At 40.2% G+C, this 14,502-nt stretch overlaps 7 protein-coding genes across 9 annotated transcripts in view; 4 read left to right on the top strand and 3 right to left on the bottom strand.

Moving 5' to 3' along the window:
* Positions 1–14,502, top strand: part of LOC123320324 — a 376,599-nt gene that overhangs the window by 48,839 nt on the left and 313,258 nt on the right. The window lies entirely within an intron of this gene.
* On the top strand, positions 105–1,865 carry LOC123320281 (elongation of very long chain fatty acids protein AAEL008004-like). 2 transcript variants are annotated; one of them, XM_044907559.1, is made up of 6 exons: positions 105–201; positions 285–385; positions 691–881; positions 934–1,065; positions 1,119–1,361; positions 1,542–1,865. In XM_044907559.1, exons 2-6 carry the CDS (start codon positions 325–327, stop codon positions 1,731–1,733), a joined length of 819 nt encoding a protein of 272 aa, XP_044763494.1. In that variant the 5' UTR covers positions 105–201; positions 285–324; the 3' UTR covers positions 1,734–1,865. The 2 variants fall into 2 exon arrangements, with proteins under 2 accessions (XP_044763494.1, XP_044763495.1); XM_044907560.1 differs by having other exon boundaries at positions 120–206.
* On the top strand, positions 2,163–3,038 carry LOC123320300 (methyl-CpG-binding domain protein 2). The gene is made up of 2 exons (XM_044907593.1): positions 2,163–2,561; positions 2,618–3,038. Exons 1-2 carry the CDS (start codon positions 2,278–2,280, stop codon positions 2,934–2,936), a joined length of 603 nt encoding a protein of 200 aa, XP_044763528.1. The 5' UTR covers positions 2,163–2,277; the 3' UTR covers positions 2,937–3,038.
* On the bottom strand, positions 3,026–4,473 carry LOC123320278 (retinaldehyde-binding protein 1-like). The gene is made up of 5 exons (XM_044907555.1): positions 4,175–4,473; positions 3,845–4,122; positions 3,540–3,726; positions 3,308–3,484; positions 3,026–3,257 (listed from the first exon to the last, which is right to left on the bottom strand). Exons 2-5 carry the CDS (start codon positions 4,120–4,122, stop codon positions 3,054–3,056), a joined length of 846 nt encoding a protein of 281 aa, XP_044763490.1. The 5' UTR covers positions 4,175–4,473; the 3' UTR covers positions 3,026–3,053.
* LOC123320267 (alpha-tocopherol transfer protein-like) lies at positions 6,385–12,534 on the top strand. Its single transcript, XM_044907534.1, has 6 exons — positions 6,385–6,701; positions 7,206–7,397; positions 11,107–11,265; positions 11,525–11,618; positions 11,695–11,821; positions 12,065–12,534. Exons 1-6 carry the CDS (start codon positions 6,604–6,606, stop codon positions 12,325–12,327), a joined length of 933 nt encoding a protein of 310 aa, XP_044763469.1. The 5' UTR covers positions 6,385–6,603; the 3' UTR covers positions 12,328–12,534.
* Positions 8,160–11,040, bottom strand: LOC123320221. Its single transcript, XM_044907460.1, has 3 exons — positions 10,928–11,040; positions 8,802–10,875; positions 8,160–8,588 (listed from the first exon to the last, which is right to left on the bottom strand). Exons 1-3 carry the CDS (start codon positions 11,021–11,023, stop codon positions 8,191–8,193), a joined length of 2,568 nt encoding a protein of 855 aa, XP_044763395.1. The 5' UTR covers positions 11,024–11,040; the 3' UTR covers positions 8,160–8,190.
* Positions 12,522–14,121, bottom strand: LOC123320277 (alpha-tocopherol transfer protein-like). The gene is made up of 5 exons (XM_044907554.1): positions 13,965–14,121; positions 13,494–13,802; positions 13,218–13,404; positions 12,987–13,163; positions 12,522–12,839 (listed from the first exon to the last, which is right to left on the bottom strand). The coding sequence occupies exons 2-5, from the start codon at positions 13,769–13,771 to the stop codon at positions 12,633–12,635; spliced, it is 849 nt and encodes a 282-aa protein (XP_044763489.1). The 5' UTR covers positions 13,772–13,802; positions 13,965–14,121; the 3' UTR covers positions 12,522–12,632.

Genomic DNA, 14,502 nt, shown 5'->3' on the forward strand with positions numbered 1-14,502 from the left:
TCCAGTAGATAAAAAACACAATCAATTTTACCGGCCCTTATCTGTCAACCTTCTTGAACGAAAACTATTAAGTAGCGGTGCGATAAAATTGTAAAATTATTGCACAAACATTAGGTTTATCAAAAATGTCGCAGTCGTTTTCCAACGCTGAACTGCATCGTATGTGAGAATAAATTTCGGACATTCTGTATATCTGTATAGGTCAAGTAATTGAAAACAATTAAAATATACGATTGTTCCATTGTTTTTTCACTGGTATGTAGAACGGATTTTTTTTTAAATAGGCTACACCTTCGGTCCTCAACTCTTCATTCCACAAGCGCAATGGTTGAAGTCATAGGCAGTGTCCAACATCTGTACAAATACGCTGTGGATGATCTGGCGGGTAAGTTCCTAAGCAAAATTCTATTCTGAAACTGCCTTTCTTGAAGATTTTCAAATTTTTAAGCAATCGCATGTTTCGAGCTTTTTAACACTCCTCAGGTGAAACATATAAAATAATCACGTTTCCAATGGAAACGATTCTCATTTTATTCGGGATGTTTTTGGGTCATCCATTATTACAATATTCCAAAATAAACGACGAAAATTTCAGGTAATTTCTTCGAATATCCATTCATAGAAATGAATGGGTCATCGAACAGATCCTTGGGGAACTCCTTCTTCTCTAATTCAATCCTTCTTCCGTAGATTTGAGAACAAACGATTACTTGTTCGCTGCATCGCCATGGAGACCTATAGGAATCTTCCTTATTTATCTTCTGGTAGTGAAGAAGATACTACCAGATTTCATGAGGAAGAGGGAGGCAATGAAAATCGACTCTCTGATCCTCTTTTACAACTTCACCCAGATCACTTTCAATGGATACCTGTTGTACAAGGTGAGTCATAAACGATATACGATTGTATTCAACATACTACATTTTTTTCTAGGTTATTCCGTTGACATTCAAAATGTCACCATTCTGTTCCCCAGTTGATTATTCGGATAATCCAGATTCGAGGCTTCAACTGGACCTGTGCTACCTCTACTACATACTTAAGATATACGATTTGTTGGACACTGTAAGTGTATAGGACTTTGTCTTCAGTTCGAAATGTAATCGTGGTTCTCTTAGGTTTTCTTCATTCTGAGAAAGAAGGATAGGCAAGTTACCTTCCTCCATATTTACCACCATGGGATGATGGTCACTTTTCCATGGCTGGCACTCAGATACGTGCCTGGTGGTAACACTTTGTTCGTAGGGGTTTGCAACACCATCGTCCACATCGTTATGTACTTTTACTATGGGGTCTCTTTATGGAATTCTGGTACTAAGAAAAGTCTTTGGTGGAAGAAGCATCTGACTCAGTTACAACTGGTAGGTATACTATACTTGGTCCAGGTTTGGAATTCAAAATATAAAGGAACAAGTCTGCAGGAACCTGCAGAGTAGAGGTTCACTTTTAAGCTAACAGATGGTGCTGGCGGAGAGAATATCTCTGAACCATCCAACAGTCTGTCGATGGATTTTTTCTAGTAATCGATCTTGTTTCCACAGATTCAATTCGTCCTGCTTACGGTCATGGCTTTTAGCGTGGTTTTCCATCCCAACTGTAGCTTTCCAAAGGCTCTGACTGCGGTAGGGTTAGCACAGAATCTTTATATCACATATCTTTTCGGCACGTTTTACTACAAGACGTATATCGTCCCCTCAAAAATGACACATGTTGAAGACAAGAAGATAGACTGAGCGTCACATTTTTTTCAGTGATATATAGGTTAATTAGGTTTTTGTTTATTATTATCGAGAGATTATTATGTTTGTAGTTGGATTATGTGACTTTAAAAACTGATTTCAATGAAATTAAAAGTATTTATTTTATATGACTTGCTTTATTTTGATATCGAATGACTCAAAACTTTCATTCAGTAGTTTCCTGTTGCAAACAGATATAAAATAGGATAAGTAGAGCTTCAAGTTTGAAAATTTAAAGGAATAAGGTCAAAATGTTATTATGTCATCTTAAAAACAACTCTCAATGATTCATTCACAAAACCCCTCTGCTTGCCTACGTCTCCGCCACTGCCATTTTTATACATTCTATTCTGAATTGGGTATGCAACACATCATACTGACAATTAGTTGAGATAACCTCCCATAGATCGCGTCACAGCTACCTGAGCTGTCAAACCACTTAACCTCCAAATTTTCAGTTTGTTTTGTTTGTGGAAAAAGAAAGTAAAGTTGTCTTTTTTGCTGTAAACGACGATAAACGCTAGAAAAATTCGAGAAAATGAACGGCATCTTGGATAGGAGCAAATACGAATATGGAAATCAAAGTAAAAGGTGGCAGAGGGAAGATGTTCTTCGTAAAACCGGAATGTCGGTCGGTAAAGTGGACGTTATGTACTACAACAGGACTATGAGAAACGACGCTTCCCTAGTGCCCCCGATAAGACAGACAGCCTCGATATTCAAGCAACCTGTGACCATCCACAAGACGCAGGAGAGCAAAGTGAAGTCTGATTTCAAAAATGGTAACCAGGAGAAGCCGAAACAACTCATGTGGGAGAAAAGGTAAATTATTGAAATTTTCCCAATTTCTAGTTTCGTCAACAACGAAATATTTTCAGACTGGAAGGTATGAGAGCCTGTGATATAGACGGAACAGAGTTCGTCACTATGGACCTTCTTAAAGGCCTGAAACCGGTAGGTCCAAACGTATCAGAAGAAACAATGATACAGAGTGTTGCTACAGCTTTACACGTATCCGCCCAACCAGTTACTGGACAAAGTGGTCCCAAAGTCCTCTTAGAGAAGGATCCCGGAGCCTACATAGACCCTAAACAACCCCTAGTTCAAGCCGTTAGTATAACGGACGAAGATATCAAAAGACAGGAAGAAAAAGTTATTGAAGCTAGAAGAAAGTTACAAGAAGCTCTGAAAATGTGAATTTGTATGTTTTCAAACTGTATGCGTGTATATATTTATTTCGTGTTGACTTTTATGGAGTAGTGGATATGGTTTTAATAAATAATCGCTTTTTGTGTAAAATTAACTTTATTTTGTTCAGTTGAGTGACGTTTCCCATGATTTCCGGATGCTTTCTTCGTCTTGGTAGTATTCTTTGAGTTCCCTATATCTCTCGATGGTTTTCTCGTTCAATTCTTGGAATGATGGAAGATCCCCACCGTAATCACACGGTAAGCACTTTTTCGGTATGTGATTCTTGGAGAACTCCTCCAGGTTTGTATTATTTGGATGGAGATGTAACTGGAAAAGACGGTGTTGATTCATTTGAACTTTATGAATGTAATACTCACCATTTTATACAATTCAGGTTTCATAAATGGCTTGATCATAAACAAAATTTTATCCACGAGGTAAATAGTGTTAAGGACATGGATCTCTTTCATGTTTAAAGGCATTGCGTCTTGGAGATATTCAATTAATCTCTTCATCGAACCCAATTTGAAACGAGTCAAATGCATCAATCCAGCCTGTAACAGAGTGGAAAATTCAAGTATAATCGAAGGATTTTCTGTGAAAACTCACCCCTCTAGCGTCCACCACAACTTTCAAACCAGTGGGGGGACTCTTTGTGTTCAAACTGATATCGACAAGCATAAAACATAATTTCGCTATCGGATCAAAGTGAAAGTGTTTGTAACTGGTGTCGTTGAGTCTGAACATATGAACTACTGAGTCATCATCTGTTCGTACTGGCATGGATGCATGATAGCTGGAAAAAAAAATTGTCCAGCTTTTTTTTGTAATCTTATCAGATTTTCTCCATGAAATGTTTCATGAACTGATTGGGATTTTTCTCTAGGCGTGAAACACCCTGTATATTGACTCACATGGTATTCGTTGCTATCTTCAATTCTTCTGAGTCGACGTCGCAATCGTTGAATACTTCAGGAGATTTTTTCTTACATAGGAAATAGTTCATCAGTGCTTTTTTGGTATTGTCAACGTCCCTTCTGCAAGCTATAACAAACGTTGCTATCATCTCGTCAGAGACAACCGGAAGACTAACTGTGAGCATCCACAGTCTTACTTCGGTCACCTCATCTTGGGAAACCTTCTTGTCTTTGATGACATCAGAAAGGGTGAAAGCGTATTTTGGTAGAGCCATCTGGATTGAAAATGCAATTAAAATAATTTTTGAAAGAGAATGAAAAACTTACAGTTGCAGGAGAATTTTTCTAAATATCGATGCGGAAAAATTTAAAAATTCCTGAATGAAATGCGTCAGAGTTAGGTAAAAATCACTTTGCTTCTGAAACGTTCCAGTTCAATAATCATTTTATGAAAGTGTAAATTAATAATTCATAGGGTTACATGAGAACAATACATAAGACCTCTAGTAAAAGTGAATGATATGAGGTGTATTTATCAATAAATTAACATGACTTGAACCGATTCTTCCAGTACTATTTCGACTGTTACTGTAATCTTTTATCAGTTGACAATGTTTGATCTCTTTTATGACCTTTCGTCTATAGTAACTTCGACGATTATTTCTCTTATAACCGATTTTGAATGAGGACATTCTATAAATTGAAAATCTCAACATTTTTATTAGTTTTCCCCCTTTCTTTTCATTCGTTGAATCGACGCAGCCTGTATATATGGAAACGGACGAAACTATCCAAGGAATCTAATTATCCACATTTGTAACTGCTTCAGTTAAGAATGCTCAAGCACCTTTCGATCTTTTATGTAATATTCGTATGTAAAGAGTTACACAATATATCCAAACCACTTTCTTTGCTTCCTAATGATAATGTGACATACTTACCATTAGTTCTTTCTTTCGTTGAATAGAACACCGTCAGAAATCACACAGGGGGAGGAAAATGAACAGTTTTTAATTGGCCCAACCCCCAAAAAATAAGGGGGCTAAACAAACCCCAAAAAACTTTTCATCGTGAAGATGCAGAATTTTTTGCGTCAATATAAATGTTACAAAAAAGTTCAGAAGTGATACAAAAATGTTGTGCCACTTATCGAAAGGGTTGTAGTTTTAAATTAAGGATTGCTGCCATCTCATTTCATCGATTCATTATCGAAAAAATTTAAAATAATGTATCAGATCTTTTGTGTCCGACTTTGAACGTTACACGTTGGTTGAACAACAAGAGGTCATGTAGAAAGTGTTGCACAACTCTATAGCAAACATTAAAAGTATCTTCCTACATTCTGATGCATTTCCTCCTTGAGAAATGGCATTTCTGCTGACTGTATTTCATACAATAAGTGATAATTGATATTTTGTACCAATTAGAGTTTTCGAACTTGCATATATTTGTCAAACACCCTCTGTATATCCGCTGGCAAATTGCAGCAAACTTTTATGCGTTCGAACAAGTGTTATTAAATTTTACACCCAATTCCCGTGGTATGTGATGTGACGAAATATCTAATTTCGAGCGATCGTCGATATTTTATCGCACTTTTTTCCACTTGCAACAACATCAAACCAATAATTATTCCGACCTTGAGGTGCCAAGGAAATTGCCAAAACTCAGCCGCGGTTTCTCCATTTCCCAACCCGTACCTAAAAAAAAAATGATTGATCTATACTTTGTACACCTCTCTTATTGTTGATCTGAATACGTTAAATACCATTTTTTACGCTTATTTTCCGTGGAGAGAAACGCGTCAATGATGATTTTCCCTGTTTACAACCTTGTTTTTGTCGCCGATGATTATACGGAATGAAAACCTTTCATCGACTGGAATTATTTTTCGTTTAATGGTGCTCCTGGAAATCGGTATTGAAAACATACGTGCGTAAGTGTATTCTACCTAGAAAAAATGATAATTAACGTGGGATGAACCGACACAACTTTCATACACCTAATTAACTGAATTATCCCATTTGCAGATGGTTTTTTCAGTTCGGATCTGATGCAAAACAAGATGTACAGGGCGAAAATCCAACAAGAGGTTTCCGAAACAACTTAAATCTCTTAACACACGAAAGAAAATGGAAAATTCCGCCAACTACCCCTTTAAAAACAGTTTTTCTTCGAGCCACATATGATGTGCTGTAGCACATTGTCGCCAAAAACGACTAGAAGACAGAGAGTGTGGCTGTGAGAGTATTGGACTGGCCTACTTGTTTCCCAGACCTATTTCCCGCAGAATTTCATTGATTACGGTGGAAAGAACAGAGGAAAATCATTGACATGAAATCTTGATACAAAAAAACGGATATTTCGTCTTTAAAGTTGAGATAAAATTGTACATTTCTGAGATTTCGTGAGGTTTTTATCGAATTTCGGCCATACTGTAACACCAAACCTAATTTTCCCCATGAATACCGGGTGATTCCATACGAATTCGTTGCGTGGTGTCTATAAACGCTGACGACGAAGCGCATAACATCAATTTCGTCAATTTTTCCGAGGAATACCCCCACAACCCGAGCCCCCTACTGCTCCTACTTTCCATTTCGACAGAATCATATTGGCAAAGAACCACGCCACCATCATGGACAGTATCTGAGAGATTGCTAGTCGTCAAACTGTACCAGTTTGCGCGTTGAAAATTCGCGTGAGCAAATAAATAAATAATTTCGCGAGGTGAAGTGAATCTCTGGAAGGGCAAGATGCCGGTACAGGTCACAACCTCCAAGATGCACCCCTTCATCGACGGCCTCAAGAAGCTGCCCGATAGGAAGAAGGAGCTGCAGAGGGTTAGGGCATGGTGAGTGCAAATTTTGGATAATTAGGGTTGAAAAATTGCATTCAGAAGTTCCAAGAGATCTACGTGAATCGTTGTGGATTTTTTATGGATTCGAAGTTGGAATTTAGAGAATCTTTGGGCCGAGTCAGGTTGAGGTGTAGCGATAACGTCAAAACTAGTTTATTTTCAAGGTTTTCACCTCTGAGACACACAAAAAATTCGACATTTGAAGCTGTGAGAACCAAATTCTGAATAACATTACTTGAAAACTACCTGAACAAAACTCTGGCGTTATGCAAAGATTAATTAACGATAGTTGTACGTTCCAGACTGATACAGTGAGATTATATGACCCCTCAATTTATTTTATGCCTCAAAATTGTTTATGACTGTCCTGGAAGGTCAAAATTTCGGAATTAACCTAAACTTTCAGAACTCCACAATCGAAACTAACAAAAGAAGGAATCAACGTGCTAAATCCCCCATTTGAACTGTTTATTTTGCCCCCTTATCTTCATTTTTCAGGCTTCTGACCCAACCCCATCTCCCGGACATCTCAGACGAGTACATCTTCCTGTTCCTCCACTCCTGCTTCTACTCCGTGGACAGGACCAAGGTTTGCATCGAGAACTACTTCACCATCAGGAGTACCTCACCCTTACTTTTCGCCGGCAGGAACGTCTACGACCCCAAGCTACAAGCGATGCTGAGACTAGCGTAAGTAAACCCGAAGATGACCTAATCGTTCAGAAACGCGGGGATGATAAACAGTGCTCACACTGATATTTTCTCCTCTTTATTCTCTACTTTTTTGTCTTCGGATCTGTTAGAAATCTAGAACGAAGCAATTGCTACAGGGTAAAAAATCAAACGTCACTTTCTTGCTAACCTTTTCTTCATCGTCTTCATTCAAGTGTTTCCAGCCAGTATTCTTAATTGTCAACTTTCCACTTTCGATCTCAATAAGAATAATGCTTATAATAGATACTTTCCTATCGCTATCGTATACGATTTGTTCGATTGGATGAATTGAAAAATGTCGAATGTGAAGATGTACATATTTATGACAGTACGGAAGTTAAGCATTAAGTTATGTTGTTCCAGGAGGATAATCTATAAATAATACTCGATGTGGCGAAATATTCTATATGAACAGAGGCGATTTCACTCCAAGGTTCTTGAGTGAAGAAGATTGGAAGCATTTTACAGTTCGACGAACTACTATTGTTTTAGTTGTTCTATATTTTGGTTCTTTATCGTAAATGAATTAAATCGAACGAGAAAAAAATAAAATAAAGGAAAAAACTAGCTTGTCGCCCTTGTTCAATTCATAAGCGTTCACCCATCCAGTCAATCGACACGTCCAAAGCTGCTTTTGGTTCTCTTTCAAAATTTAGGAGATTTATATAATTTTTGGAGCATTTCGAGTCCCCAGGAATCACAGACAATTGGTACAACTACCTCTATTGAAAGATAAGCTGAATCATGAAACTCCTTTATTCAAAACAATTCATTTCCCAGGCCCCAAGGGCTTCTTGGCATTCCTACATCTAGACGCGGGCTTCCTGCAACTGAACCTATTCTTGCACTCGTCAAAGTTGCACCTGTTGATGGCAGCCGCGCTGACCGGTTTCTTGTGCGGCGCGCCCCTCTTCAGATCCTCGCTGGTGATGGGACAACCCGGATCTTCCTCCTTGGGGCACTCCCAGGTGTGCCACTTGCGGGCAATCTCATCGGGCGCCCTCTCGTCGTAGTCCCAGTCCAGCGGCAAGGGGTACATGGCGTCCGCCTTCTCGTTGTAGTTCTTCTTCTTGGTCGGGCAAGATCTTCTGTCTTCCTCGCATCTGGACTTCCAGGACAGGGCCGTTTTATCGGTGGATTTCAGCCGGATCTGCTGGAAGTCCACGCCTGGAAAGAGGGGGATTCCCCAAGGGTCTGATTCTGGCCAACGGGAATTCTTCGATCTCGGAAATGAGGGGAAGGAGGAAGCAGATTCAGTTAGGAACTAGACAACATAGCAACCAAGAACGGTTCTCAAGAAGTTAGTAACTGGATAGAGAATCTTCTTCTATCCCCAAGGTTTCTATGTTGGTTCTTTCCAACTAACCTATACCTACTCACCTTTGATTTCCAAATTGTCCAGCTTGTTCGTAACGTCCATTGCCTTCTTCCTACCAACTTTATCTTTGGTTTTCCTCGCAATCAAACCAGAGTCGTGCGAAATCCTCCGATGTAACCTTCCACCAGCTCCTGCGTTCTTCTTCCAAGAGCTGGAAACAGGTCTGAGAGCTTTGGTGTCCAAGAGATTCAAATGAGGGACCTTCTGGGTTACTGGACGTGTCAGACCTGGCAAAACGGTCCCGTTCTTGGACGTCTTGGTGCTGTCGGAGTTATCTCCTGGTACCTCTTTTTCGTCATAGATGGAAGCGATGTCCTTGATATTCACCATGCTGTTATCGCTCTTCACCTCGTCTTTTTTGACTTCTTCTTGTTTTTCGAAGTCTATGAGGAGGTTGTTGGTGGTGAGGGCGTGGTAACGTTCACCCAAAGCTGCCGAAGAAGTCGTCTTGGGAAAGCCGTTAACCTCCAGCAGACTGGTGTTGAGGTTATCAGTGGATCCTACTTTTAACCTTGATTTCGACTGTTTTTTCACCCTCTTGTGCCTCTTCTTGGTCTGGCGTTGCGTTTCCGGCGAAACTGTGGTCGTATAACATTTCACCGTCTTATCCAACTTGCTGATTTTCTTCTGCCTCACCACTGGTTCCAACCGTTGCTCTGATATTTCCTCGTAGTTTGAAGTGAGGTCTTTGGTTTCTTTCTCAGGTTCGCACATCAAGGTTTCAACTAAGCTACATCTGGATTCTTCCCCTTTCAACGATTCCTTCTCCAAATTTTCCAGAGTATTCAATGTTAACTTCTCCAGGATGGAATCGTAATTGTCCAACATACGTTTGATGGCTGAATCACACCTAGTTTCCTTCGGTTCGACAATGGTTTGCTCCTCGGTAGGATGCAAGTTAGACGCGCTAAAGTTAACAGATAGGATCTTGCAAGGGTCGTCCAATTCTTGCGCTGTGCCATTGGCGAAGATCACGCTTCCCTTCATGTTCGGCTCAATGGGAATCTTGCTGAACCATCTGGATCTTCTTCGTCTCCTACACTTGGGTTTGTTGGCTACCTTCTTCCTAGCCTTTGTACCATCGTTTTCGGGTATCTTCAGTATATCGTTCAACTTCTTGGTCCTTTCAGATCTGCTCATAACTATCGAAGATGACAGGTTCGTCGCCTCTCTGTCGAGGTAATCGAACAGTAGATCTCTCTGGGTCAGGAAGACTTCGACGGATTCTTTATCCAGCGGTACTTCCGCGTCGAATTCTTCCAGAACCTTTCCTCTAATACGTTCACGCAAATTTTGAACCCCAAACGGTGACGTTTCTCCACTTGACGTGAGCTTGACACACGTCACCGATCTCTTATCTCCTCCGGACCCCAGCTTCCGGCAGGCCAGTCGCAACAGATCTTCGTCTAGGAAACCGCTCGGTTTCATCAGTTTTTTCGACTTTAATTTGGATATCATGTCTCGTATAACGTTCTTCGTTTTTTGACGTTTGGTCTGTGGTTTGGCTGGGTTGCAAGGGTCTAGAGCGCAATCCCTTCCGGTGAAAATGGTCTTTTTCACCTTGGGACAAGTGTTTTTCTTCTGGCAGTCGTTGGTTTCTACCCCTCTGTTTACCTCTCGACATTCTCCACGTGTTTTGAGGTATTTGGTGAGAGCGTTCGGACAGGAGAATTTGGGTTTTGAGCACTGCTGAGACGTACTTGGCATGGAGTCTGGTGGAGGTGGGTTGTAAGTCACCATTTCCTCCTTTAACTTGGTACAGATCTCATCGGGGTTCATGGTGAAGTCTTTGGAAAGGGGAGGTATGTGAATGCATGAAGGCGTTTTGGCTTCGTACGTTTCAGCCACTTTTTCACCGCACTCGTTGGTTCTGATCTTGCATTTGATGGGGACGTTGCCTTTTTTCCTGGAGAAAAAGGAATACGTCCTCGATAAGCCATTTGTTCTCGAGCATTCGGTCTGGAGAAACCCAGGGATCCGTTTTTGGACCAGGGTGAGTTTGCTGACGTTTGACCCTACCACCAAGCTTCTTGTGATGACATTGATTCTCGGGAAATTTAACGATTGTACCTGAAACTATCATCATCATCATCATTGCTGTATCCCGTTGTCTCGAAGAACTGTTTACCAATAGTTTGAATTGATTGAAAGGAATTTTGTTCATGATGCGACAGGAATTTGGATGTGATGAGTGACTTGAGCCATAGAAATACCAAACGAGCATATGTCACTTTGAAATCACAGTCATTCCATAGATTTTCTTCATTTTTCCGGAACGTTTCGTCCAAACGCGTTTTATTCTTCCAGGCATCTGGCTAGACTGCCTAAATTGACACCGGAGGGCTACAGGGTGTTGATGTATTCCCTGAGAGACCCAGATCCCACCAAGATGGTCTTCAATGACGCCGTGAAGGGTTTCTGCATGTACAACGATTGTATAATCTCCGAAGATGGTCTTCAAGAAGGGTAAGTAATGTTTTATAGATTCACACCAAAGTCTTCGTACAGTTCATCAAACTTCTCTTGTCTTGGGGAAAACCAAAGGCTACAGTTCGACGAAGAACCAAAGCGTAAAATCAAGTATGGATAATTAACGACCTGATCGTTATAAAAACTCCACTCTTTGCTTCCTTTTGATCTCGTTACACGGCAATCAAACATAGTCATTACACTAATGAGTCTAGATGCTAATTTCATCAAGTCAAGTGCAATTTTTTTCTCCTAGATACGTGATAATTTTCGATATGAAAGGAGTCTCCATAGGTCATTTGGCGAGAGTCAGCCTGCCGGCTCTACGAACCTTCATGATCTACATACAGGTGAGTGAACATAGGCGTAGCTAGGGTTAGGCGGTAGGTACAGAGTTGCGAAAGAACTATCGTCTATTTTTTGCAGGAAGCACATCCGGCGAGGCTGAAGAGTATACACGTCTTGAACACAGCATCTTGGGTGCATCACGTTATGCGGATTGTCCTACCGATGGTCAAATCTGAAATGCTGAGTCTTTTGAAGTTTCACAAAGGTGAGGATGCGTTTAGAACTCGTGTGTGTCCACCAAACATTTTTGGCTTTTTTTGCTTATCCTGGAAGCAGATACAATGAAACTTTCACATGGCTGCCTTGACTTCTTCACAGAAGTATTCCTTTGGACTTTTTTCGTCGAAAACCTCCTCTAAGTTCAAGCTTCGATGAGTTGTTGTTCATTCTTGATAACCTCTATAAATCCTGGTGAAACTAGAAGCTTATCATATTTTGTTGGCCCTAGGAAACACCCCTGAGGGAATCCCCCTGGAACTACTACCGATGGACTACGGCGGCGAGGCCCCCACCATGCAAGACCTGGACGAAGAGGTCAAGGGAATGGTGGACAAATACGCCTTGTGGCTCAAGGAAACGGAGCTGTTCAAGACGGACGAGTCCAAGAGGATCAAGAAGACCTCTTGGTGGGGCTTCTTGACCGGCAGCAACTCCAAGAGTTCGGAGAACATGGACGAGAAGACGTTCCTCAAGAACTTACAGATAGATTGATTGAAGGGGGTGGAAAAAAAGCCATAAGTCTCATTTTGTACATAGTTGATCATCTTTGTTGCAGTCATTGTTAATATTAAGGAGAGTTCATAGGTCGATTGAATGGTGTATCTGTTTGATTACTTTGTGGAATACGGTTTTTCTCATCTTTATGTGTTGAATATTTGTTAGTTTTTCCGAGTGTGATTAACAAATTTGAACAACTGATGTTTTATTATCTGTACATCTAACCTTAACATAATTACTATCACATATCTCAAAGTTTAACATCAACAACTAAGGTGAGACAATCCAGCTGGGAAAGTTCAAGAATTCGACGTAGGTTTATAATTTTTCCTCAAACTCTCCTCTATCACGTACCACTCGGATCTCCTCTTCATATTCTCTAAAGTGGCCTCGCTCATGGCTCTAACACTGGGCAATTTTCCACCGTAATCGGCTGGAATACAATCAGCCTCCACGCAATTCTCGAAAAAAACGTCCATATCGATGTTAGACTGATGGAAATGCAGCTGGAACAAGAGTAATTGGTGAAGGAGTTCCCCAGGGGCCCCGTTTTGGGCCCATAATATTCAAAAAGATCCGTGAAGAAGGACCATTCGAGTTGTTCAGGTCCTTCTTGATGGACCCTGTAAGTTTGGCTGAAATTGATAGTAAACCTTTTGGTAAAGATCCTTCTTCATCAACGGTTTGAATATCGCTATCAATTTATCCACGAAATAGGCGGAATTCAAGACATGTATAGCCCTGACTTGACAGGGTAACGCCTCCTGGAGTACGTGGAAAAGCAGCTTGAGTGGACCGATCCTGAGCTTGGTCAAGTGCATAATGCTAACCTAAAAATTGAAGATTTTGGTCGACCTCAACATTTTCTTGTTTTGTTTTCTTACTCCAGTCATGTCGAAAACCGCCACTAACCCGTCTGGTGGAGGATTAGCCATCAAGCCAAGCTCCAAGGTCATAAACAAGAGCTTTATGGAAGGTTCAAGGTTGAAGTTCCAGTGCGAGAAGTCGCTCAGCCTTTGGAATATCACCATATAATTGTCCTTCGTTCTTCTCGGTATAACTACGCTCTCACTTGATAATACAGAGAATTTTAAGTGAGGTTAAGGTGTGTAATGACAACTGAGTGACGTATGAAGGAAAGAAGAAAGACCTCTACTCACACTATTTTTGCTTGCTCTAGCATCTCCTTGGAATTGATATTTCTGTTGTTGGTGATGTTCTTACCGTGATACATGTAGTAATAGTAAGACTTAATTGTCGTTTTGGCGTATTCAACGTTGCTATCACAAGCTAAAAGGAAGAGAACGATCTGTTCGTCGGTCGCGTTTGGTAAACTGTTCGACACCAGCCACGTTTTTATCTCCTCGATGTCTTTTCTTTTACATTTTCCATCTTCGATTATATCGTCGGCCTTAAAGTCGAAAGTCAGATTCATCATACTTTCGAGAGTCAGATCCCCTTTGTCACGCCTGAAAATGCAACTTTGGAATTGATCGGAATCCATGCCCAAAACTTTTTATCGAGAAATATCAGGATGAAGTTAAGAAGTTGATTGTCAATATTTAAATTATGGAAATACTTCTATGATCTGAAATCGTTTACCATCTAAAAACTAAAAAAACTGAATTCACCTTTTAATAAAAAATTGGATTAGATGAGGAGTCTTCAATGGCACTAAATTCAAACACCTACTGAATTTTATTCAATGAACCAGTACCTCATGTATCATTTCGATATTTCGCAAATTCCGAATATCCTTGTAGGAACATATAGAACATAAGAAGTACTGAATTTTTATTGTTACGAGAAACGAAAATTGCTTCGAATACAAAGCTCTAAATGTTAAGTGGCTTGTCGTGTATTCAATAAATTCGATTCGACATTGAAGATACAGCGTGCAACACCAATGTTAACAATGCAGCGATTAGTATATCGGTCCAAGTTTTTTAAATTTTAAATATTTAAATCATAGTCTAATTTCTATGGTTCAATCTGTGCTATAGAAAAGCAAACGCATATGAACTTCTCATTTGCTATCCATTTCTGACCTGTTCATGGAATCACAACGAAGCGATTCGATAAAAGTTTTTCAGAATTGCTTGATTAAGATTCGTGCATTTGGAATAGTAGTTTGCATGGAATATATTCTTTGATATATCACTTCTCTTA

The sequence above is a fragment of the Coccinella septempunctata genome, chromosome 9, assembly GCF_907165205.1.
Source record: "Coccinella septempunctata chromosome 9, icCocSept1.1, whole genome shotgun sequence".
Classification (NCBI taxonomy): Eukaryota; Metazoa; Arthropoda; class Insecta; order Coleoptera; family Coccinellidae; genus Coccinella; species Coccinella septempunctata.